Here is a 27,281-nt window from a genome sequence, read left to right as displayed (position 1 = left end):
ACAGTACTTTGCTTTCATCCGAGACTCTCCTACAGGAAAACCGAAGACTAGATTCAGCCTTCCTGGCATCCCGTCTCATTTGCAGAGTGCGTGTGCGCGCTGTAATGGGCCATAGCGTAGTCTGTTGTTTCATATCAGGCCTCATTAGCCAAACTGCTTTTGAGCAGCACTGAAAACTAAGTGAAATTTTGGACATGAATGAAACACTCTAAAAACAGACATCGGTCACGAATAAAAACACGATTAAAGCACCACAATTTTGAAACCTCTCTGTACTGCTTACATATGTTTTATGTGTTTTTGGTAATGTGCATTATAAAACAGATAGTTTTCAGGAAAATTGTTTTCACTATTTAGTTTTGGATTTTAAGTCATAGTATTTGCCATATGCCTTTAGGTGGCAGCATGAAACGGAAATCGCGATAGTCTTTTCTTCCCTATCGTGACATATGCCTGAGTGAAACACTTCTCAAACAAGAAAAAAATGTAGGGTGAGACTTGATTCTGTCCTTCTGAAATTGATTGTGTGGTTGGATGGTTGTGGTTTGCTATTGGTCGATCTCATGTGAGTGACAGGTTGTCCCGCCCTCACGCCTTTAAACACGTCATCAGAGAAGAGATGTTGCTGCAAGAGGGAGGGCAAGTTCTTTTCATTAAAGATTACAGGAACACATTTAAAATAAATAAAGATGTGCACAGATAAATCATTTATAATAAATACTGCAATATTCCATAAAAAATTGGTTTCATGCTGACTTTAAGGCAGCATCACATATATCCTTTATGGTTAGGGTGATCCCATAATGCATTGTGGGTGGCACAATATGGCTAAAGTGGCTAACAAAACAAGAAAAAATGTGGATTATAAATATCCTTCTAATTCATTCAAAGTATAGTAAAATTTTTAATGCTTATCAGAGTATCATATTGTTAGCAACATTCTAACACCAGACTCTATTGAAATCACATGTGCGTGAATCTCTTGTGCTTCTCCAGACGCAGAAAATGGACAATAGTCACAGGCGCAAAGTTGTTAAATGGTATGTTCACCGCAGATGGATATTTTATGTGTACCAGTGACTGTTAAATCTAACAAGCCCATAATTTTGTCTTTGGGGTCCACTTTTAAATTTACTTAAGTTTTTTTTTTTGCACCAAAAACTGACGTGATTTGTTTAGTTTGTAGGGCCATTTTCACCCTCCATTTCTACCTTTTTCTTACACTAAGAAAGAAAGAAAGAAAGCTGTGAGTAAAGCGTGTGTGTTATTGATGGTTAAAGCAGTCAGCGCTGTTATGCTACTTAATGCCACTGGCTTGCACTAATGGAGCTATTAGACTAAAGCCCTTAAACCCCACAGAGAAACACAGACAGAGCGATGCTGAGGGAAGATCAAGGGTCTAGTGTGCTTTACTTATGGCTGATGTTTCTTGAATTCGGATATGCATTTGGTGCACTTAAACTATGAAGATAAGGGTGAATTCAAAGAAAAAGAAGGTCCAGGTTACATTTTACCATTAAATCTAAAAAAGAGAAAACATTATATTTTGCATTGTAATTTTAGCATTACTTTTGCATCAATAGATTAATAGAAATTATTCTTACCTTACCACATTAAAGCATCAGGGTTATACATGTTTTTTCCAAATTCAATGAGAAGTTCAATTTGATAACACACCTCAACCATCATAAAGCTCAATAAAAAGTGTTATATGTTTGGTGTCTCAGAGACCCCAGATGAACAAATGCAATGTATTTCCTTTTTTATTTCTTTTATTGTATCAATCACATTGGGCGTTCTTATTTATCAGTGCTCTGTAATTCTCATTAAATTGATTGTGTGTGTGTGTGTGTGTGTGTGTGTGTGTGTGTGCACGCACGTGTTTGGAAAGGAATAAAAGGTGAACTAGATGAACAGATAGAAGGTTAGAAAACAGCTTTACCACTTCAAAGAACTGTTTCCATCAGAGAACCTGCTAGTCCACTTGAGCACACACTTTTTCTGCAGTGGCATCCCAGTCATAAATAATGATTTAAGATTAGCAATGTGTGGCACCACTGAACAAGTTACATTAGCTGCTGTTACATTCTGGTATTTCTGATATATATTTTGTAATACTTGAGTATGCATGTATCAGCTGTCTTTAGCCAAAACACACAGTTTAAGAATTAATGCAACTGATCTCTGTAACATTGGCGCCCCCTAGTGACCAGCGCTAACACTTTCAGATTTTTTTTTTTTTAAAAATATCAATTCCACGAGTTACAGTAGTTTTTACTGTTGATTCATTATTGAAAAAGATTTAGCTTAAGATTTGAAAGCTCTGATACTGAACATTCAATATCTGAAAACTGTTTGGACTCTTAATTGCCATCATTTAATTAACACTTGGATTTCTTTAAAAAATAATAATAAAATTACACAATTTTGAGTATCTGCATGAGCCACTGCAATGAAAACAATTGCATCTTTATTGTTTATTGTAACATGGAGAGACACGAAGGGAAAATTTTAATAGATAATTAACATTGAAGAAACTATATTGTTGGCTCTAATTATTAGCCTATGCTTGAGATGTTGCTCATTTGTAAGTTGATTTAGATAAAAGCATCTGCTAAATGATTGAAGTTAAATGTAAAAAGACCTAACATTGTAAAATACTATTTCTCATATTTATTACATTCTGCAGCCATTTGTAACTATAGTTTTACTGAATATAACCCAACACAATCATCAGACTGTGACTTAAAGTGAATTAAATGTGATTCACACACACAAGGTTTTCAAACGAAAAGTTTCCACTGCAGTGTGTGTGTGTGTGTGTGTGTGTGTGTGTGTGTGTGTGTGTGTGTGTGTGTGTGTGTGTGTCGTGATATTTCAGTATATGTACATGAACATCTTTTGCTGTCCTTTTCCATAAAGTGCAAAGTGAAGTTTGTACTGCCAGGCTAGAAAAGAGCAAAAAAAAAAAGCACAATAAAAGTCTCAAATGTCATTCATGCTTGTGTTCATTTAAAACTTGAGACTTTAGTTGTATTGTGCCTAATTTGACATCACTGATGTGAAATATAATTGAACATATGTGACCATAAATGAGATTTGAAAGCTGTGAGAGGGGAGAACTATGTAAACAACGTTTTTTTTTTTTTTTTTTTGGAATGTAGCGCTAAAGTTATATGGACTACTTTTATTATATTTTATGGTGTTTTTTTGGGCCTTCTGAAACGTACTGGTTTCCATCCGCTAGCTATCCACATTAAATGAAAAACACATGATGTTTCTCTTGTATTTCACTGAATAAAACACAAATGTGTGGTTAGAAATGACGTGAAACAGAGTACAATAATTCATCTTTAAATTCTGAACTGAATCAATGTCAGTGCATCTATTGAAGCATTTGACTTTAACTGGAAATGACAGCAGCGCCTCCATCTTTCCCTCTCTCTTCTCTTTATTGCTGTACCTGTGCTTCAATAGTGCTCTTCAGAACTCTAAAAGTGTTTCCATCCATACTGACTGACTGTTTGTGAGGAGAAAGTATCATTTTGCAAATGTCTCTGTGTTCACACACAACTCCTGTTCTGTAAAAGTGCCATAATACACTCGTACACAGAAGATATCCGCTTTCTTGAACCCACTGCAGGCTTCACGTCACTCCACGGGCTCTTGGTTGGAACGGAAGATCTCGCACAGATAAAGTTGCTGGAACCCATTAGAGCATCTGTGGATTTACAGGGCTGGAGAAACGTTTTTGCCCTCAAGACGTCCAAAAACAACAACCGCGTAGCCTGGCAGCGGTGCAGGCAGCGGGCGTTTCCCTGTCCCGCGTGAGTAGCTGCGTGCGAGTGTCTGCCGGTTAAATTCAGGCTCCAGCCGAGGGTTGAATACGGTAAGCTTTGTATTACAAGTCATGCAAACACTCAACTCAGAATATTTCTTGGCAGGAGCAGACATTCGCTCTTTTATTAAGCCTGAGGTGCCCTACGTGCCCTAAAATCTGTTTATTTTCAGGAATGGAAAGCCACCTGTCCCAATAAAGGTGTTGCGAGTTATTTACTTGGAATCATCTAAACTGTAAACTTAAGTTTGAAACCTTCCCTGTGTTATTTGTATTTCCGATAACACTTTAGTCATTTAGTTAGGCTAATGCATTAGTTAACATGAAGTTAACTATGAGCAACAACCTATATTTTTTTTACATTATTAACCTTTGTTAAAGATATAGTTCACACTGACTGAACATTTTCAGAGTGTTATAAGATATATTGTGCAGTCACGTAAGTGGTTACCCAGATAGCAAATTTGGGCCGGATCTGGCTGAGCTTTAGCAGAGATTTTGGCCCACATACCACATGGAATTACGGCCCAAGGTTGGCCCAAGTGATGTTTGCCGGAAGTCAGCCAGATCAATGCCAGAAGCAGACCAAAACTCACCCAAAACTTCAAAATGTCCCCAGAAATCAGCCATAACTGGCCCACAACTGCGCCGTAACCCCCAGATGTCAGCCAGACAAGAGCCATGCCACCACCTTTACCCCACAACTTATCCAGAAGCTCCAGAAAACAGCCATAACTGGGCCAGTATTATGCCAGAGTCCCCAATACTGAACCAGAAATTACCCTTATATAATATTTATATATTGTGCAAGGTATAATAAAAGAATGAAACTTCGCAAATGCAAAGTATAGTGTTTATTGATGCAGAAGGGGAAGAAAATCTCAATGAGGAAAAGATAACACTATAGTAAGGCAAAAGAAAGGCAACAAATTTGTAATACAAGAATAACAAAAGGACAACTGAGCAATAAATTGTTACAATCAATAAAGCAATAATGCAATTTAAGAAAAGCATAAATATGTCGTGCATAAATAATGAAATACAAAAACAAACAAAAGCTGGTTATAAAAGGCAACAACATAAGTTATAACAACATATATAAGTCGCAACAAACAATTTAAAACAGATTCCCTCTCTTTACAATACTTAATATGCTTTACATTAACATCTTGCAGAGGTGTTCTTTTTCTGCCACCCTCACTGTCCAGCGTTTTTTTGTATTTTATGGTACTATTGTCAGTCATAGCATTTTCTCTATACTGAGAAAAAGCATTTTGTCTCCCATGGCAAACAAAATAAATATTAAATGATAAATAATGGTTAAACGATTACAGAAACATCAATGTTAAGGTTTTGAAGTGTAGTTTTGTTTATGTAATCCCCTGAAATTAGTTCACAGCAGAAGTCACAAGAAACGTTATCATTTCATATTAAGTAGATGAATCAGCATTTAATAAACGTGACTTAAAACATTTAATTGACAGTTAAACACAATAGATTCAAAACATTATTGCCATGATTTTAATATTCATGAATAGAAATTTGTACGCATTTGTAGGTCTGTAAAGTTGTTCATTATGTAAATAATTTGTTTCAGTGCTGTCAATAATTAACGTTTTAGTTACAAGGTGTATTGCGTATTATTATGTATGAAAACGTAAGTATATGTACATGGTAGAACCACACTTTCCATGAAAACACATATGTATTCTCATGAGATCACATGAGGTCACCATCTAGATGAAACCACCGTTTAATAACTTTTTCGACCTTCAGCTCAGTTGTCTGTGCACATACAGGATTTCTTCTTACAGCCTCTAGAATAGAAGCATACAAATGCAGAGTTAAATACATTTAAATAAAATGAACAACTGAGACATAAAGCCATAAAGTATTACATGACACCACCAGTCCAGGAACTAAAAATTGGTGCTCAAATCTGTTACATATTAGGATTGTGATATGAACGGCTACCTATACGGCTACCTAGGCCTATAGAGAGAGAGAGAGAGAGATTTGCCATATATTTATTGCTGGACACAGAAATGAATGTTATAACACTTCTCTCTTCATGCAGTAGATGGCAGCAATGTCACGTAAACGCACAATATTATTTCTCCAGGAGATTTGTATTCTAAAAAATTATAATCGTTTAAATATGTCTATACATGACTTTATTATCCAATAATATTTCAGTAATCACACATGGTTGTCATTGGTCCATCCTGACCAGCGCTGTGTAATGTAAGTACACGTGACCTCCATGGCTATTCATTACACCTGACAACGACGAGAATTCCCCCCGGCCACAAAGTAACCAGCATCAATATTTGCCCAGCTGAATGAAAGCATTTATTATTCTAAACCCATTTATTCTCAAATATTTAGTAGCCTAATGGGCCTAATAATAACTTTCACGTGCTAAATGTTCGGTTATTTCACCTGTGTCCTCGAATTATATAGCTAATAATAATAATTACAATAATAGTGGTTTCTGATTTATATCTAATTTATTTCATCTTAATAATTCTGGTTTATTTATTCTGTTTTTTCGTTTATTAGACAGTTATAATATAGCTTTGAGATTGTTTCGTTTCTTTATTTAGGCTATACCTTGTTCCAAAGTGCTGTGCAATAGAAAGCAATAGAACAATAAGACAAGACATAAAAACATCCATAGAGTAATGTACTAAAATGCCAGAGAGTACAAATAAGCTTTTAAACGTTCCTTAAAAACAAGAGTTGAGCAAGAGTTTGTGTAAAAATGCTGAAAAGTGAAGATGCTTTCAAAAATACTGTCATAAATAGATTTTATTCATCAATTAACTTCTATTACCTATCAAATCAATATTTGGTAAGATCATCGAAAAAGTTTCTTCTAACTATTCCCCACTCCAAACCATCCCACCCCTGGTAGACTTCAAGAATATAGAAATAAAATACAAACACAGAATGTAGACAAAATAAATAAAATAAAATAAAATAAATAAATAAATAATAATAAAATAAAATAAAAATACAGGTTTACAAAGATGTTTAAAAAGTTGTGACAATATCAAAAGCAGCATACCATAAATTCACAGTCTTAACATTGGATCCATGAAACAAAGACACTGTCCACGTTCGTCTGTCCATTGTGTGAGGAGGATTCCAACAGTTGACTAACATTTTTTTTTAACACCTTTGTTGAGTGGATAATGCAAGGTCCCAAAAATCATTTAAAAAAAAGTGGCGTGGAGTCAAACATATATCAGTGCCTAACAGATATGATCCTGTGAGAGCTGGGTCCAAAAAGGTGAGAGAGAGGGACAATCCCAAAAGAAGTGCAAGTACATGTCTAGAGATCCTTAAAAACAGAGATTACACTTAGGAGAGGAGGATAGATTTATATAGAAACATTACATAGGAGTCAAGTAAACCCTATGTAGTAATTTCCAGTGTATCATTTGATGATTGGGGTTCTTTGAAGACAGCTGAATAAATACAGAATAATCTCACAGGATACAGCTGCACAAGTTCAGCCAAGAGTTAAAACTCAACCACATAAAGAGAACCTTACCTTATCCGATAATAAAACATGCACATCCTTATTAAAGGAACACTTCGCTTTTTTTGAAAATAGGCTCATTTTCCAACTCCCCTAGAGTTAAACAGTTGAGTTTTACCGTTTTCGAATCCATTCAGCAGATCTCCGGGTCTGGCGGTACCACTTTTTGCATAGCTTAGCATAGTTCATTGAATCGGATTAGACCGTTAGCATCTCGTTAAAAAATGACCAAAGAGTTTCAATATTTTTCCTATTTAAAACTTGACTCTTCTGTAGTTACATCATGTACTAAGACCGACGGAAAATGAAAAGTTGTGATTTTCTAGGCCGATATGGCTAGGAACTATACTCTCATTCCGGTGTAATAATCAAGGAACTTTGCTGTCGTACCATGGCTGCAGCAGGCGCAATGATATTACGCAGCGCCTGTGACCCCCTGCTTGCACAGGGAGTGTGCCTTGCAACCATCCCTTGCGTAATATCATTGCACAAGTGGAGTGTTCCTTTTAAGATCCTTGACCCAAACAGTTGTAATAGATGAGGGTTTGTATGAATGCTCAAGAAGAAACAGACAAATAACAGAAACAGAAGAGGGAGATTTCTCAGAAGGAAGGATTAGTTGGCGCAACAGGTGAATAGGTAAATAAGAGTCCCAAGGCACCCCATATGCCAGAAGGGCTGATCTTATACATAAATACGTAAAAAAAGAGGTACCTTGTAAATTATATTGGAATTTAATGTTCTGAAATGATTTTAGACCAATATCATCATAGATATCTCCCAAAGTGTTTACTTTGTTGTGAGTCCAATGCGGACAGTGACATGGGGCATTGCCTGACAAAAGATTATTATTATTGAAAATAGGCAAATGCCTATGCCAGATTGTAACTTGTTGTGTTTGCTTTTCAACTTCCCTCCATATAGAGAGGAGACAATAGGACCAAACCGAGATTTACACTGCCTTAGTGGAACCCCAAGATGTTTCAGTTCATAGGGATAAACTAAAGATTCCTCAATTGGTCTCCATGACACAGAAGCAAAATCTTAAACTGTATCCTAAATTGTACTGGTAGCCATCCTAAAAAAGATAACAATGGAGTAACATGATCCGTTTTCCCAGCATTCATTAACCTTGCAGCAGCATTTTGTACTAGCAACATATGGCAGGTCCCAACATAAAGAGCACTACAATAATCTAGACGGGAAAAATATAGGCATGGACTACTTTTTCCAGGTCATTAGCTGACCGAATTGGTTTAAATTTGGCTATTGCCCTTAAATAAAAGAAGCAATTATGAACCACCCTCTTTATCTGTCGATAAATATGAGAGATAAGTCAAAAATGACTCCCAAGTTCTTTACTTGATCCTGCAGGTATCCCGTTCCATGGGCCTAAGTTCCAATGCTATACTCCGTGTTTGGAGGAAGTAAAGCTGTAGATGGCTGAAAATATGGCAGAAATAAGTATCTTTGATTGCACAGCTTGTAGCCAGATGGTAAACGAGGTCTGGCTACAAGCTGTGCAATCAAAGATATTTATTTCTGCCATATTTTCAGCCATCTACAGCTTTACTTCCTCCGAACACGGAGTATAGCATTGGAATCCTTACTAGGTCTCAACGGCAAGTAGACTTGAGTGTCAACAGCATACAGATGGTAAGAAATACCATACTTCTTAAAAATCATTCCCAAAGGGAGCATATACAATGAAAACAGGACCCAAAATGGACCCTTGTGGGACCCCACAGGTAATAGGTGCTGACGCAGAGAAATAGTTACCAATCTTCACTGAAAAGGATCTACATTCCAAATAAGAGGCAATATTTATCCACATAAGTAAACAAACAAACAAAGCATTGCAATTAATTTCTTATTTAAAAGCTAAATTTATTTGCATGCATTTTATCTACATAAGTAAACAAACAAACAAACAAAGCATTGCAATTCATTTCTTATTTCTAAGCCAAATTTATTTGCATGTGTTCCAAACAATTCTTTTAGTGTCACAATAAAGCATTTATGAGGGTGAATCATTTTACTTTGGCTTGAGTGGATGTTGGATGCTGCACTAACTTCTAACATTAAATCCAGGTGTTTCTTTGCTTTTCCTTTTGAAATATTCCACACAAAACATCTGTTGGTGTTTAGTCTATTGTTCATTTCCGTGGTCTGTTTGTTCCAGTGCTCTCGACTGACACTTTCCATCCTGTTACCCTCTACTAAAGGTCAGTTACTGACATCATCCTCGAGGAAGTGACATCATTTTTTGTTGGGAAAACAGCACCACATTAGTGCTGGTAGAACACATTGACTGGGAATTATCCATGGTAAAGTATTGCTCAAACTGGGAAGGTGAAATAAATATCCTTCAAGTATTTTTGTACCCTAGGTGTTTAAACATTTTTTAAGATTGATTTATATATATATATATATATATATATATATATATATATATAACAACAAAATTTGGCATTTTATCTTAAAGCTCATTCTTCAGAACTTTTCTACATGTGTAGTTGGAAAGTGCTGAATGAATGAATAAATGTAAACGAATAATAATAACAACAATTTAAAAAGTTGCTTCTGATTTATATCTAATTTTTTAACAAAATGTGGCCTGACTTTTCATCTGATATCAATTATAAAGAAACAAACAATCGGTTTAGAAAGTTTTTGTCTTTATAATTATATGGTTTTGCTTTTGAATGGGTTCCTTTCATATATCTCTTTATAATACTTCTCATGTTGTATTTTCTGATATGGCATCCCCATTTCATTGTCACACTACCCGCTTTATTCTATTTCTAGGAACTCTTTTGCACACGCCTGGCCCTTTAAATCCCGCCCACTTGACAGACAACCGCACAGACCAATCATAACGCGTTATTCTACAGGCGTGGCCACAGTCCACACAAACACCGAATCGGCATTTGCGGACGTCACGGAGATCCACTCCGACCTGCCTTTAGCTTAGCCTCTCAAACTCTTCCTTTATTCAACTACATTTGATTTGGATCGCGTCTGATCCCGTTGTAATTAGGAAGTAAGCGAGTGTTACGCCGGATAGACAGTTGCGAAGGCTGACTGTTTATCCGACAGCCTTATAAAGCTCTGTGTTTAGTGATAAGGAGTGTATTTCACGTGTTAGCTCGAGCTGATCTTCAGTTAGAAACAGCAGTCATGGGCTCCAGAGCTTCATCTTTACTCAGAGAAGAGGACATTGAAGAAATCAAGAAAGAAACTGGATGTGAGTATTAGTTTTGTGTGGATTAATAGTGTGTTTGGTTTACATGGCTCGAGAGAGTTCTGATGATGATGACACATACACATGACACATGACATACTTTTTGGGAAGTATTTCATGTCCTGTGGTGTGCTAAATGCATTTTAAAACAAACTTGAATGTCTACAGGAGGACCTAATAATATCATTTTTTTTTTTTTTCTTACAAAATATTTATTTTTGGTTAAAAGAAGCTCACCACATGTTATGCTTCAACTACCGGTATAACAAACCTAATTCAACTACTCAGCCTATTAGTAGAGGTTACATGAGCAAGTTTGAGAGCCACTCATCTAAACTGACTGGGTGAACCCTGCACTTCAGATGATCTGATGTGTGTGTGTGTGTGTGTGTGTGTCATGATATGAGTGGGGGGTGTGTGTGTATTGAGGGGCAACAAATGAATATCTCTCATTTTCAGAAGCAGCTAGTGTGTTTGTGTCAAATACTGTCTGTAGTACACACACACACATTATATATATATATATATATATATATATATATATATATATATATATATATATATATATAATATTGCTGTAAAACTAGGGTCAGAATAATCATGGTTTGTTTTACATGCTTTTTTTTTTTTTTTTTAAATAAATACAAGGAAGAAATATGTTTAAGCATTTTCATTTTTTGTAAACTCCAATATAGCAATATATAGCAAAGACCGAGAATATATGTTTTGCTAAAACATTTTAATATATTAAAACTACCATAAAGGGACTTTTTTTGAGTAATGGCGAAAATAGACGCATCAGATTTGCTTTTAATAGATCACTCAGCCAACCCTAGTTTTCAGACATCTGGATGAAGTTATGTCTGGATCAGGGTTTGGTAATCTGCATTTCACTGATGCAAAAAAATTATATTTTAATAACACTGTTTACACCTGTGCAGCTGTAATTAGAGGTTTAGAAAATGTTATATGATCGTTGGTGTGAGGGCCAAGAAAAGCAGCATTTTCTGATCTCTGCCGTCTCAGTGCTTGGGCTTTTGGTACGGATGAACCACAGGGACAGACGTCCACCCCCACAAAATCTAGAAATAGGCTGGGGATACGGTTTATATGTTAGTGGAGCTATATGGGTTATATGTTAGTCTTTATTTTGCAGACCACATAAACCAAACTCAAAGGGTCTGCAGGCTTTTGTTTTGATGTTTTGAACCGTTGTTAATATTTCACAATTTCTAATGCCCTGATTTGTGTATATGTATTTTCATGACTTATTTTATGTGTTTGTAAACCCAGATTTTACTACATTCCCATAAAGCCACACGAAGTGCTCTCCTTCTTGTAATTGTATGTTTTTCCGCTCTCTTTCTCTGGTGTCAAAGCCTACAGGGAAGAATCCAGGATTTAACACTGGTTCTCTTTATGTGGTTGAGAGATAACTCTTGGCCGAGCTTGTGCAGCTGTATCCTGTGGGATTGTTTTGTATTTATTCACTTAATTTACTCCAAGCCATGTTGAATTGTTGTGGAAGTTGTTCCACTGATGTGGTTAGATATTGGCTTTACTTTGTTAATGGTAAACAGTGATTTATTTGTGTAGCGATTTCCAGGAACATTCTAAAGCTGCTTTATTTGGTTGAACAGTGTCCAGTATACATAAAACATCACACAAACCTCATGAAGTTGGTTGAGATAATGAACAGTGTGTAGAGCTGGAATCAAAGCCATTTTGATTTGTGAATTATGGTCCCTTTTTTGTATTTATTTAAAGGGTTAGTTCACCCAAAAATGAAAATTTTGTCATTAATTACTCACCCTCATGTCGTTCCAAACCATTAAGACAATCGTTCGTCTTCAGAACACATATTAAGATATTTTTGATGAAATCTGAGAGCTTTCTGAGTGACCTCCCTATAGACAGCAACATCATAACATGACATTTTTAACATTTCAAGGCCCAGAAAGGTAGAAAAGACATCGTTAAAATAGTCCATGTGACTACAGTGGTTCAAACTTAATGTTATGAAGCGACGAGAATACTTTTTTTTCAAAAATAACTTTATTCAACAATTTCTTCTCTTCCCTGTCATTCTCCTACGCTGTTTACATTGTAGACACAGCGCAACGCTTCCAGGTTCTATGTAAGAACGCCGGTTCAGTATTGGCTAACGCTGTTCACGTGACCAGCACGACGCACGCGTGTGATGCTGACGCAGGAGCCGGCCAAATAATGAGCCGCCGTTCTGACGTAGCACTGTCTACAATGAGATGAAATATAAAATGAAGTCTGAAAATGTAAACAAAATGTGTAAAACAAGAACAAATGTCAATAAGTTCTGAAAACTTCCATTTAAAGTTGATTTTTCTGAGCTCATTTTGATCAATTTAACAGAAAACAATATTTTGTCATTTGTATCTCCAGTAAATGCATCTTGATTTAAGAAACTTCTTTAGACAATTGCACTGGAAAACAAGACTGCTTTTTTGCAGTGTGATCAGAAAATACAGTAAAAGTTATGTTGAGAACGGACATATTCAAGCTACTCTTTTTGTAAAATGAATTAAAAAGTAATGGATATCTGTTGGAAGTTGTATTTTCAAACTCTGAAGTGTTGCTAATACAACTGATTGTTCCTCCCTAGACATTTACATTTAGAGAACATACTGTGTTCCCTTCAATATATTTCGTACATTTTCTTTACTTGGTCTTAAAAAGTCTTAAATTTACCTTCATAAAACCTACATAAACCCAAATGAATAGTTTCAAGATTAGATTTTGTTTCAATATTTAAGCTTGTAAATTCTCTCTAGATTGATCAAGCTGTTGATAACTTCCCTGTGATATAAGACCCTCATTATCTCTTGTGTAGTTTGAGAAACATGTAGTATGTTAGGTCATTCAGATAAGCCTTAAACCAGTACTGTCAATCTGATGATCACATCTGTGACTTGAATGTTCACTGTCCTTAACCAGACTTCATTTGTGTGTGTTACAGTCTCCCACAGTCAGATCACTCGCCTCTACAGCCGCTTTCACAGTCTTGATAAAGGAGAGAATGGAGCACTCAGGTACAAGTTACTTGGTTAAGTAATAATGAACTTTAACTGTGTGATGTTGCAACACCTTTGACCTATGAGGAAGCAGGTATTACACAAGCAGCTCTATTATGTCTGCACACTCGCTTTTAATTTAACATTCACACCAGCCTCCGGCTCTGTAAGTTAATATGTTAAGGAATGACTAGCTCAATGTTTGAGTTTTGACTATGAGGAAAGACTTTTTCTTATTACACTGCTAAAAATACAACTTTGATTGTAAATATTTCTTGTAAAAGAGGGAGCTCAAGGACAGTAATGAAGCACACATTTCCTTGCGTGACATTGCCATAGTCGTTTGCATGTCTTATGTGTGTCCTTAGAACTGGATTGACTTCTGTACACACAATGATTATTATCAATGAAAGGTTGTTATAAGGAAGATGAGACAATATAGAAAGCAAGCTGTGCACAGTGGTGACGGTTGTGTACTGATAAATATAGCAGTAACAGGAAAAAAAATTACGTTTTGTTTTTTTAGAAAGTTTTACTTCATCGCAATGGTACAAAACTTGGTAAAGATTAGTACAAAACTAAGTATGGTAAGGACATAGTACAAAACTTGTGCACTATGTGAACACACAAAATCATGGACATGATTCGAAAAGGTTAAATTGTCCGGGGAAAAAAAGTCATACTTATACTGTTTGCGGTCAAAAATGTTCGCATTGGAAACGAATGGGAAGCAAATTTCATCTAGTGGAAATGTTCGGTACTGTGCCCAAACAAAATCTTACTGAAAGCTGATTTTTTTAAGATATCAACCTCAAATTTGGAACACATCTTGTTTAGATTTATTTATTCTCTCACAGTTTTAGAGTAAAACATGTTTTGGAAAATATGTATATATTTTTATAATATTTTAAAATAGTATTTGTATGCACTTTTCATAATAAACTTAACTATAACTTTTTTTATTTAGTTTTTGGTTAACTATTACATAAATATAATTTAGTACCATAAAATCCCCAAAAAATACACAATATTACATTTTAAAAAAGCATTATTGAACTAAAATATCATATATTAATTTGTCTGCCACCAGAGGATTAAAGTATAATATGTACAATCATAGTGAGATTGAATAAAATGACAAAATAAAAACCAAAGTACATTACGGTTCAAATGTTTGGGGTCAGTAAGAATTTTTTTTTTTTTTTGAAAGAAATATATATTTTTATTCGGTATGGATTCTAAGGATAGATTATTTAGAAGTGACAGTAAAGGCATTTATATGTTCTTTTGAACTTTCTGTCCATCAAAAAAATCGTAAAATTGTATTCTGATTTCTACTTAATTTTAAGCAGCACAACTGTTTTCAACATTGATAATAATAAATGTTTCTTGAGAAGCAAATCGGCATATTAGAATGATTTCTTAAGAATCATGTGACACTGAAGACTGGATGCTGTAGTAATGATGCTGAAAATTCAGCTTTGCCATCACAGGAATAAATTACATTTTAAAATATATTCCAAATATAAAACAGTTATTCTAAATTGTAATAATATTTCACAATATTACTATATTAAAAATATTTTACAATATTTACTGTATTTTTGATCAAATAAATGCAGCTTTGGTGATCATAAGAGACTTCTTTCAGAAACATTAATACAATCGAACTGGTCCCAATCTTTTGAACGGTGTTGTATAATAAGCCAAAATCAACTTTTCCTTTGAAAACTTAACCTTTTGTGAAGCATTTGAATGATTTTTGTGGTGTCTTATGAAACGGAACTCATTCTGTTGACCAAATATGCTGAAGTCACAAGTTGTGTTCTTGTTATGATTGTTTGTTTTAAATGGCAACATCCTCTGTGGTTTAAAACCTGCTGAGATGATGGTTAGTTCAACAAACATCCTCAGCAATATAGTTAGTATAAAAAATCCCAAATGCAGCACGCAACCGTGTTGATGACCTTCTGTATTTGTTGTCACTCCAAACATCCGTCAGACTGAGATTAGAGACATGGACTCGTGTTTGAACAATAAATAGCCTCTGAAATCAGGGTGGTGTGGTGTGTGTCCTGTGAGTGTGGAGGTCACCGGTGTTTATGCCTGAGAAGGTTACTCCCAGAAATAATCTGTTACTAAACTTTTTTTTCATTATTGTAATGGGATTACGGTTCTAATTACGCTGTCTGCACAGTAATCGCATTATTATTACTTATTTCAGCCTTTACTAGATGAACAAAAGGGTAGACCTCAACGTATCCTTTTAACAAGTCCTGTTTTCACAGAATTAGGGTTGGGCTGTCTGTCCTGTGAAGCTCAGCTTTATTACACATTAAATGCTCCAATGTCAACCCAAGAGCACAGAGACATGTGCATGCTGAATAATACTTACTGACTCAAAGTAACAAGCCTGAAAACACTTAAGCCATATCAAATGTTTCAGCAGATTTACTTTCACCAGGAAAAAAATCCACATGCTCGGTTGAAATTTGGCTCCTCAGTCTGATAACAATAAGGCCGGGTGCAGAGAAAATGCGCTGTTAAAAAGTACTGTTAAAATCATAAATTCTAAGACTTTATGATCAGTAAAAGTCGTGTGAAATTGGTGATTTGTAAGTTGTAATGGAGTCATTTTCGCTGTAAGCTATCTGTACCTTTACTTAAGTATGGTTTTCAGGTACTCTTTACACCTCTGACACACAATAACACATCATTCTCTCTCTCTCTCTTTCTCCATCTCAGCCGAGAAGACTTCCAGAGGATTCCCGAGTTGGCCATAAATCCTCTTGGTGATCGGATAATTAATGCCTTCTTCCCAGAGGGGTGAGGAACATCTCAGAAGACATTTGAAATATTAGCTAGATCTGTAAATGCACTAGTATAGCATACTGTATTTTTTTTGTACAAATAACAGCAAGGTATATAACTTAAAGAAAAAAAACAAAAATGTAAGTAAATGGGAAAAGAAAGATAAGTGGGTAATATTAAAGTAATAAAATGGTGTCCATATTTCACTTAAAAAAAAAAAAAAAAAAAAGTGAAATCATTTTTTTTTTTTTATTATTGTCAATGTTAAAAACAGTTGTGCTACTTATTTTTGAGGAAACCAACATTTACATAGATACATTTTTTTTCCTCTTTCGTTTGGCTTTGAGGGGAATTTCTTGACCAGTTTCATCACATTCATCTGGATTTCTCAGAGGATATAGTTTCCATATCAGTTTCCATCAGGGATAGACAAAGCTTTTTGAATTTTCATTTATAAGTGTAAGTGAGTTTTTGGCTGAAATTATGTTACTGTATAATACAACATGTTTAGTACTCTTCAAACCATACCATTGCTTTTTCAAAACACATGGCATGTGGGTGGGATGTCACATGGGTTATTGGTTTCTTCATGGTTTATTTGGTTTTGAGTGTTTGATTCTTACTGTGGACTCAAATTCCTTGAATTATAAAGAAACTTTCCTGCGGGCATGTCTGTAAAAACATTGTAAAACACGAGTCTAAACTTGTCTGAAGCAACGTTCCAACCAATGTGGAATAAAATATAAGTTTAAAATTTGTGTGTGTATCTCTCTCTCTCATGTATCTCAGTGAGGACCAGGTGAACTTTAGAGGCTTCATGAGGACTCTGGCTCACTTCCGTCCTGTGGAGGACAACGAGAAAAACAAAGACCTGTCATCTGGAGAGCCTCTCAACAGCAGGACCAACAAACTCCTCTGTAAGTTCAACCCAAACATCTCTCATATTGATCAAAGAAAACATCTTGCTACTTGCTGGAAGGACCTTGTAAAGTAATCCCAGAAGGTGCTCTTTGGTTGGATTTCAAATATAGTTTAGAAAAGAGTCCAAGGCATGTCTTCTGATCCAAAAAAAAAGTTAAAAAGCCTTTATTCACAAAAATACTTAAAACACTGGGACTGATCCATTTCGGCCTTCAGCCGAGTGTGTAGGCTACAAAATGAGTTGCAGGTGTAGATGTAAGTAGTTACTCTGTAGAGTTGGGAAAAACCAAAAGAACCATTGCAGGGGGACCTAACATATTGTTAACCAGTACAAAGTATAATGAGTTAAAGTTAAATCTAATTCTTCATTCAACTGAAAAATCCAAAAGGCTTCCCTAGTAAGTAAGTAAATTTTATTTATAAAGCACATTTAAACATAGCAGAGCTATCCAAAGTGCTGAACAGAGTAAGGAAACATAAAATAAAATAAAACAGAAATAAAACAGAGTAAAACCAAACAAAACAGTCAATAAACAAACTTTTACTTTGTAAAAGTCTTAAGTAATCTATCGCCCTTTCTAATAGATCCACTCACTTGCTGTACCCAAAATCGCAAACTATATAGTAGGTACTACATTTGGTTTGAAACTTACTTCGCGACAGTAAAAAAAAAAGTATGTTCTATATAGTATGAACGAAATTCGGACGTACTACATCCACCATGTTGTCTTTGTCATGTGACCTACGGTGTCAGTTGCGTCGCTTCACTATCATTCACAAATCCTCTCCTGTGGCCTCATGGGAGGGGTGCCTCATGGCCTCATCAAATGCACACTTCAGAATCTCGCAGGAAGTAGTAGGTCATCCAGGTACTGTTTTATGAGTACTTTGAATTTGGACATACTACTCTGCTCACATACTGTTTTTCTGCTATATAGTATAGAAGTAGGCATATTCGGATGCAGGGATTGTTTCCAAACCAAATTTTTTTTAAAGTAGATGGATTGCAATCATGTACAGATGCATAATGTACTGCCATAGGGTAGTCTTTGTTTCATGTATGAACTGCATTTTTATGATCCCATAATCTATCTTTCAGTCTACACTTAGTCTGACGATCAGGGTGTTAAGTAGCACAACTGTTTGATAATAATCAGAAACATTGAAAATAATCAGAAATGTTTCTTGAGCTGCAAATCTGCGTATTAGAATGATTTCTGAAGGATCATGTGACATTGAAGACTGGAGTAATGATGCTGAAAATTCAGCTTTGGTCACAGAAATAAATTACATTTTAAAATATATTTTAAATAGAAAACATTTGTTTTAAATTGTCATAATATTTCACAATATTTACCATTTTTACAATATTTTTGCTCAAATAAATGCAGTCTTGATGAGACCGAAATCTTACAGGTTCCAAACTTTTGAATGATAGTGTACTTATATTTTTTCTAAAACATTTTTAACATATTAGAAATGTTCGCAGTGCCTCCATGAGCATTTTTAAATGTTTTGAGTGATATACTGTACACAAATAACTGAATCAGATGGCAGAATCATAATTATTCAAATGGACAGTTTTAACTGATTCACAAAAATAAATCGAACTTACCATTTTAAACGCTATTTTTGCTGTAAGGTTTAAAAAGTCACAACAAGGAATGATTGTAAAACTCATTTAATGCCCTTTTGGAAACTTTATATAAACCTCAAATAAAAGACGCATTAAAATTAGTTTTAGAAAATACAAATTCAGATCAGAACAATAATTTCTTCAGTATCTTCAAAGCATTTATAAGCAGGCAAAATGTCATTTCCCAAAAGAAAATGAAGGGCTTGAACTGTTCCTGGTCTTAAACTAAATTATTGTTGTTTTAATGATCCTCTAAAACCTGCTTGAGTTCACAGCTACTCTTTATCTCTGCTCAGGAAGGCCATTCTCTTCCACCAGCCAAGCTTGCAGTGTGTTCATGTAAACCATAGTGTTGCGATTTAAGGCTTTTCATAATATTTTGATTTTCTCTTATTTCTTCAGTCGCTTTCCGGTTATACGACCTCGACAGAGACGACAAGATTTCCAGAGACGAGCTGCTACAGGTAAGAGAATCATGCTTAATGACGTACAACTGAAAGCCTCTGCACTCGGCTCTGACATGGGAAACAAAAGAACGTTCTGTACTGTCTGAACAATGAAGCTCTGACTCAGCTGCCCTTGCCATGTGAAACCAGCTATTCATATTCATGGAAGACGCTCTGTTAGACAGGGAAAACTCTTAGTCATTCCCGCTAGATTTCAAAAGGTCATTTCAAAATTCAGGGGACTTCAGGGAAATATTGTTTTTACTTCTACTGTTAAAGATGAAAAATAGATCTTTAAGAAAAAAAAACTATATATGTTATTTTGGTAACACTTCAGTTTAGGGTCCAATTCTCACTATCAACTAGTTGCTTATTAGCATGCATATTAATAGGATATTGACTATTTATTAGTAATTATAAAGCACATATTAATGCCTTATTCTTCATGACCATGTTCTATATCCCTTAATCCTACCCGATACCTAAACTTAACAACTACCTTAACTATTAATAAGCAGTAATTAGAAGTTCACTGAGGCAAAAGTTGTAGTTAATAGTTAGTTAAGTTAGTTAATAGTGAGACCTGGACCCTAAACTAAAGTGTGACCATTATTTTATCTACTGTTATATTTTAACCTGAATTTTGCCATGAAAATCTGGGGGAAAAAAAAAAAAAAAAAAAAAAAAAAATATATATATATATATATATATATATATATATATATATATATATATATATATAAAATGTATATTTATCAAAGGTGTGGTTTGTGACTTGTTCCAAAATACAAAACGCGTAAAACTGTGTAATCTATGAACACTATAATGTTAATTTAGCTACAAAACGCATGCATCCTATATCTTAGGGTGGTCTTAGATGGTCTATTGCTTTCTGTTTCAGGGAATTATTTATTTATTTATTTATTTATTTATTTGTTCAGTTATTTATTTAAATCACTTTATTTTTAAACCGTCACTATATTTTAAATTCAGATTTTTTTGGTTGCATAGTGTATCATAATTTTTTTTACTCTCAGACAGTTACAATAACCAACAGCACTTTGCTCTGCTAAAACTGGTTTGTCTTTCTCAATATAGTTTTTAAAAGTGTTTTTTTTTTTTTTTTTTTTTTTTTTTTGACCGTACTAAAGCATACAAGTACCATAATGTGTTTGCAGATATTTAGGAAACATGCTTCAGTTCACATACTTGTTTATCTGGAAGACATATCACAGCCATGTTCTATTTTTGAATGTGCGTTATGGTTGATGGAAAAAAAAAACAACAACAGCCAGCTGGCAACCATGGAAGCCAGCAATTGAACTGGGTCAGAGATTCTACCCTACCTAAAAAGCCTCGGCATCCATTTAAAAAGCTCTATGACCAGAGGCATATTAAAATTAATTTGGACGGCAGTACTTATTTCAGCCGCTAGCTGTCAATGTTATATAGCCGTTCTATCCTTCAAAAAAAAAAACCTGCATAAAGCTTCTTTACAATGTGTTAAAATAAACAACACTGAACTGTAATGCACAAACGGTTAAGATAAAGATAAAAATGATCAGTTATTGTTAAAAAAAAAATGCTCAAACCATTGTTTTTAAGGCTGGAAGTCTTAGCGACTGATTTAATATGAATAATAGTGTCCTTCCTACTTGTATTACATTAAAATAACCAGTGGGGCCAACAGTGAATAGGCGTGGAAATTCAGGTTTCTGACATTAGAAATACTAGGGTTTCAGTTTTTTTTTTTTTTTGTTTTTTTTTTTTTCCCAGCTTAGTTTCAGTAGATGGCCTTTTGAACCTCAGATGATCACATCAAATTTTATTACTCATGAAATAAGCCATTTAAAAAAAAAAAAAGTGAAGTGAAGTGAAGTGAATGCATAGAGAATTGCAGTCTGCTTTCAGCCCCTAGAGGACACTGGAAAACAATGTAAAAACCAAATAAGACTCAAACTTGTTTTTTTCTTTCAGGTGCTGAGAATGATGGTGGGGGTGAATATTTCTGATGAGCAGCTTGGAAGCATTGCAGATAGAACCATCCAGGAGGCTGACACTAACGGAGACATGTGTATCTCATTCAATGAGTTCACCAAGGTAATTCCTGGAAAATGGAAAGCTTTCAAAGTATTTGAGCTCCACCTTAAAGGGATAGTTCACCCTAGAGTTTTCCTTTAGTGTTTCATGGAAGAAAGAATATAATAAGGATCAGAATGACATGATTAAATGATGCCAAAATTTGTTTTGGGGTGAACTATTCCTTTTAAAATGCCTCTTTTTGTTCCTCAGGTGTTGGAAAAAGTGGACGTCGAACAAAAGATGAGCATACGCTTCCTTCACTGAAGACCAAACGCGTTCTGAACTCTTGAGTGGAGACAATACGTGTCAATATAGATAAGACACGCCCCCAATTCTTATTTCTGTGGGCCGATTCGTGCTTGATAAACATGATTGCGTTGTCCTGGTTACTTCTGTTCCAATCATCTGTCACTCTTGAGTTGCTGTTGCACTAGATGGACAGCATGTCCTGGTGCCTTCACTGTTCTCAAAAGTCACTGCGGCTTTTTTCTCGTATATTAAAATATTTATTCTAGCTGTGGGAGCAACTGTTTAAAACTTCCTAGATGGGGAAACTATCATTGATATTAAGACTGATGGTGCTTTTCATCACCATCTTAAAGGCCAAATCTGATGCTTCTGTAATAAAGAAATGAGTTTGAGATTTTACGTGAGAAACTTTGGTTCACGGCCATTTAAAAACATTTAACTCCCTGGTATTTCCTTGCAGTCAGACATACATCAGTTTATTTTTTTCAAGTAAGGGTAGATGTGGATAATATTTTCTTACTTGTGATGGATAATGATCTCAAGTCTAGATCATTATCTGAGAAAACAGACTCCTTGACCTCAGAAAATGGATTTTTCCAGTAAATTTTCAGTGGGGTTTTTGTCTTTATACACCTAATGAACAGTTGAGAAAATCAGGTCATTATAACAGTGAGTGATTCTGTGCTCCCATTTCTTTTTAAAGCGAAGTTCATACCAAAAGAAACCGAGATCTTTTTTTCTTTTTGTTTAAGCCACCAAAATTTGACATGACAACATTTTCCAAAATTCTAACCCTAAACAAGGCTGTAACCATGTCTTGTACATTGGGGGTGGGGTGGGGTGGGAGTCTTTTAATTTAAATGAATTAAATAATTAAAAGAGATTTAAGGGAATAAAGAAAAAGCAATGAGAATGTAGAAGTTCTAGGTCTAATTGTAGGTATGAACTAATCAATTGTAACTATTTGCAAAATTTATTTTCTTTTAAAATATGCACACATGCAATCTTATTCGTATGTCTAATATGTTGAAATCATGATACGTTTCTGTTCTCGTCACATTCAGTTATACATTAATATAATGTACATGATACAGTTCAAAAACGGCAAAACTTGATAAAATTTGCATCACTGGATATTACTGTGGGTCGTTTAACATTTCTGTCGTAAAAAAAAGTTGTCAAATATTAAGTGTTTAGCTACTTACATCTTAGCATGCACTCTCATTAATTGATTTGACACTTGTCTTCTGTGAAGAGTAAGGCCCGCCTTTGATTTGATTGGCCATCTCAAACATTTAGACAGTGATGAGCACCGTTAGACCGCTGAGGTAGATCAGACTAAGAACATAATTTCTACAACTTTTTGTCATCCCAACAACAAATAGAGTGGTGTGTAATGGAGTACAGCAGAGCAGCTGGGGGGGAGGGGGGTAATTTGGCCATTTCTAATTATCAGGGGGACTTGTCCTCAATGTCTATAGTGGTTACGGTGGTCAGGGTAGACACTATATTGAATTTAACACTGATGAAAACGAGGCTGTGAGGGATAGACTATGGCAGCGTCTGAAATCGCATACTCTCTTGAGTAGGTACTTATTTTGAATAAGTAATTACTTTGTGACAGCTAAAAAAACAAGTATGTTCTATATAGTATGAGTGTGTGTAGGATGAAAGTAATGTATATGTACTACATCCTCCATGCTGTCATTATCATGTGACCTACCAGTGTCAGTTGCGTCGCTTCACTGCCATTCATAAATCCTCTCCTGTGGCCTCATGGGATAGTAAAGTGTCCATCTTCAGAATCTCACCATAAGTAGTAGGTCATTCGGGTGCTTTTTGCCTACTCTTATGAGTTCTGTGAATTCTGAGACACTACTTTTGTTACATAATGTTTTTCACCTACTATATAGTAGGGAAGAATGCGATTTGGGATGCAGCCTTAGCCTTTACAATGATATGTACTGAATAAAGATTCTGGATCATGTCATATTAACAACTCACAACATTTAAAACTGTTGTATTGAGTTTGAAATGTGGTTTTTTTTTGGTAAGACATTTTGACAGCTGAATAATCGGTATGTTATGATGTTAAATACAGTACAATCCATTGAACGCACTGTAATTCTATGCCTTAAATATGGCATTACCCTAACTAAAGTCTAAAACAGACTGATAACTAAACAGTATGGGAAGTGATGTGCACCAAAGTTTGTGTTAGAAAGCAAAATTTTGACACTTGTTTAGGAAAGTATGTTTATGTCAAATTACAATATTTCACCTTCCGGGTAATTAAACAACCAAAAAATCCTGCTAGATTTGCATTTGAAGAATGGACTTGAATTATAGAGGGACCATACTATAATAGAGATGTGCATGGGCTCTTTTAATTTAGACTAGTTAACATTAAGAACACCTTAGCAACATGGAAAAAAGACATTTAGAACTTTTTAGCAACCCCATAATAACACCAACCGCCCACAATGCCTTAGCATCAAGTTTTGCACAGTCAGACTCCACTCATTTTCTCCAAAAAATCATTTGGTCCAGTCAGTTTCATGAAGCTAAACAGTGGTTTAGTGTTGTGTGTGTGTGTGTGTGTGTGTGTGTGTGTGTGTGATTTGTCCAATGTGACGCATGTTCTCAGAATTGTCATGTATCATTATTTATAAGAAGGGTACTTGGAGCCAAAGTGTTGCTCCCCTACTACATCATCGTACTGTTAACTCCCAATGATGTAAACTGATGACTGAACGCTTAAGTTCATCAGGGTGGTGATAAAAGTCTGGTGCATTTTAATGCTTGTTGACTTTGCTTAATATATGAACAAAATCAAACACTGATTATTTGATTATCAATGCTACGATTAAATCCATGTATCACTCACAGGTACTTGAAGTTCTGTAGTGCTTCTTGCAGATTCTTGCTTTATGTAAAGATTTCTTAAATAAGTTTGAGTTGTACTTTGAAAGGTTTTCCAGAGCCTTTCCAGAGAACAAAAATTAAATGAACTCTTTCAATGTGGTGTAATAATTATGATGTACATTTAAGATGTGGACTCTAAATAAAAGTGCCATGATTCCCTGGTGTTTTGTGATGTAATTCTCTTTGTGGTTCTATTGTGGTTTGGTCTGTAGCACTTCAGAGCAAAGACTTGAGACATACAAAGACAGTGCACTCATGTTACTATGAATAGGAGAAAGTGCAACATGTACTTCCCGCCTTCTAAATAAAAGAGCCAATCGCCAGTTGGCAAAGTTATCGTATCACTGCAGCTGCCGTTAGAAGCTCTGGGTTCTCGGTGTTCTGATTGCACGTGTGCATTGGCTGGTCCAGCCTGAAAAATGCACTTTTTTTTTTTTTGTCATGATTTGAGCGCTTAGAAACAAAATTGAGACAGTTGTCCGATTTCATTGGTGATTTAAAATAGGAAATGTAATCTTGGTGAACAGCTTTGGAGAATCTAATGTTTCCCCATTCAAAGAGATAGGAGCTGTGCTTGCAAACTGAAATAGCTGCCCAAGAGGAGTTTTAAAGATGGCCGCAGAGTGAAATGACTTACATGAAAGGGACTTTGCTTCAGATTGCGAAAAAACCCATCCTTCGGTTTTTTCTTCATGCAAACATTGCAGTTACAGTAACACTTATTATAATGGAGGTAAACCTGGCCAGAGGATGACAGGCTTGTGTGTTTAAGCACTGTTTATTTGAGCTGTGAACTATCCTTATTGAGAAGTGATTTTACAGATGGGATGAACTTTAACTCCTGTTTGTGCAATTTCCTTCATATCCTTGCGTAATGGATGACACCACTTTTTTCATTTTTTTTTTCTTTCATTTTTATCCAGTTCTAAGAACTGTCTAGATCAATATGATAGTGATACTTCTATAAATGTATTTATTTTTATATGTATAAAATGGGTAATTATAGCTATTCAACATTATAATAAAAAGCTGGCATCATTAGCAATAAAAACATAATTATAAGACAAAATCCCTTTGATCAGAGGACAGAAGAAGGCATGTTGTGTACAACAAAAAAATCACATATCAAATATAATGTGCTTTGCAGGGTTAAGATTAAAGGATTAGTTCACCCAAAAATGAAAATAATGTCATTTATTACTCACCCCCATGTTGTTCTACACCTGTAAGACCTTTGTTCATCTTCGGAACACAAATTAAGATATTTTTGATAATATCCGACGACTCAGTGAGGCCTCCATAGACAGCAAGTTAATTTACACTTTCAGTTGCCCAGAAAGGTACTAAAACATATTTAAAACCGTTCATGTAAGTGCAGTGGTTCTACTTTAATATTATAAAGCGACAAGGATACTTTTTGTGCACCAAAAAAACAAAATAACGACTTTTCAACAATATCTAGTGAAGGCCGATTTTAAAACACTGCTTCGGAGCTTTTGTTTCGAATCAGTGATTCGGCTCGTGTGTCAAACTGGGACATTTTTCTAGTTGAGTGGTCAGAATATATTATATATTTTTGTAAGTTTTTGTCTTTTTATTGTTGCGGGTTCATATAGTATTAATAGAATTAGTAATAATATTTATGATATTTGCGGGTCAAACGGGTCAAATATTTTCATTTTAATAAACTGTGTAAATACTGTATGCTTAAATGAGCTTAAATTCACAAGTCTGATATGAGGATGATGATGTAAAACTCTTGACTCTACTCTCTCTGAAACTGAAACATTTCCTAAGACTATGTTCTGGAGACAAAGCAGACTCCTTGTGCTCTACTCCCATTCCCAATCACCCATTCATCCATTGTCCTATGCCAGACATGCTGCAAACAGCCCCATTTATGTTCCTTTGTCTTTGCCCTGCTCACATTCACACTCTTACCCTGTGTGAAACACAACAATATGCTCTGATCAATATTCTTTTGTCTCCAGTCTTCACATTTACATGTTAAAAAAATCTGCCCCATCAACATCAACCTCCATTCATCTACTCATCTTTGCCCTTATAATGTCAATCTATAAACATCACAAAGAGTATAAAACAACTTTTTGCAGAGTCTTTTGTGGATTTTCTTCATAGAATTAAACTGACTATAAAATATTTAGTACTTGTGACTCAGTTTACTTAAATAACAAATTATATAGGTTAATCTAAATTGTAAGTCATGTTAAAATATATTTATTTTCTTCATGTCTTTACATTAGATTTCCTTTGTGTGTGTGTGTTAAGGATAACATCCAGATTATGTTACAGATTTCTGAATTTTCTTTGTTCAGTCCATAAAAAAAGCTAAACATGGGGACTATTTTTGAATGTGTATGTTTTTTATTTCTGTCCATTCCAAATACTATCATTATGTTTGCGAACCATAACTGGTTTTAATTCCCCAAAAATCACACTATGAAAAGTTGTAAATAGTAACCACTGCAAATTGCAAACAGGTGAAAACTGTCGTATATCAAAAATATGACTTTA

The 27,281-nt window shown here is 35.0% G+C and overlaps 1 protein-coding gene and 1 long non-coding RNA gene across 2 annotated transcripts; one reads left to right on the top strand and one right to left on the bottom strand.

The window, feature by feature from the left end:
- Positions 1 to 5,268: 5,268 nt before the first annotated feature.
- LOC127525410 (uncharacterized) lies at positions 5,269 to 7,775 on the bottom strand. The gene is made up of 2 exons (XR_007933329.1): positions 6,909 to 7,775; positions 5,269 to 5,655 (listed from the first exon to the last, which is right to left on the bottom strand). It is a non-coding gene; the product is annotated as an uncharacterized LOC127525410 (long non-coding RNA).
- A 2,527-nt stretch (positions 7,776 to 10,302) lies between these two features.
- chp1 (calcineurin-like EF-hand protein 1) lies at positions 10,303 to 24,908 on the top strand. The gene is made up of 7 exons (XM_051917937.1): positions 10,303 to 10,632; positions 13,622 to 13,694; positions 16,422 to 16,502; positions 17,277 to 17,404; positions 19,447 to 19,508; positions 21,468 to 21,590; positions 21,783 to 24,908. The coding sequence occupies exons 1-7, from the start codon at positions 10,566 to 10,568 to the stop codon at positions 21,834 to 21,836; spliced, it is 588 nt and encodes a 195-aa protein (XP_051773897.1). The 5' UTR covers positions 10,303 to 10,565; the 3' UTR covers positions 21,837 to 24,908.
- Positions 24,909 to 27,281: the final 2,373 nt, after the last annotated feature.

The sequence above is a fragment of the Ctenopharyngodon idella genome, chromosome 13 (genome assembly GCF_019924925.1).
Source record: "Ctenopharyngodon idella isolate HZGC_01 chromosome 13, HZGC01, whole genome shotgun sequence".
Classification (NCBI taxonomy): domain Eukaryota; kingdom Metazoa; phylum Chordata; class Actinopteri; order Cypriniformes; family Xenocyprididae; genus Ctenopharyngodon; species Ctenopharyngodon idella.
The sequence above is the reverse complement of the archived record's forward strand: the minus strand, read 5'-3'. Positions and strand labels throughout refer to the sequence as shown.

Excerpts from the sequence above, each read along its gene's own strand:
- chp1 (XM_051917937.1), top strand. The coding sequence starts at position 10,566 with ATGGGCTCCAGAGCTTCATCTTTACTCAGAGAAGAGGACATTGAAGAA. Across the intron at positions 13,695-16,421 it reads GGAGAGAATGGAGCACTCAG|CCGAGAAGACTTCCAGAGGA; the intron begins GTACAAGTTACT and ends TCTCCATCTCAG. Across the intron at positions 19,509-21,467 it reads CCAGAGACGAGCTGCTACAG|GTGCTGAGAATGATGGTGGG; the intron begins GTAAGAGAATCA and ends TTTTTCTTTCAG.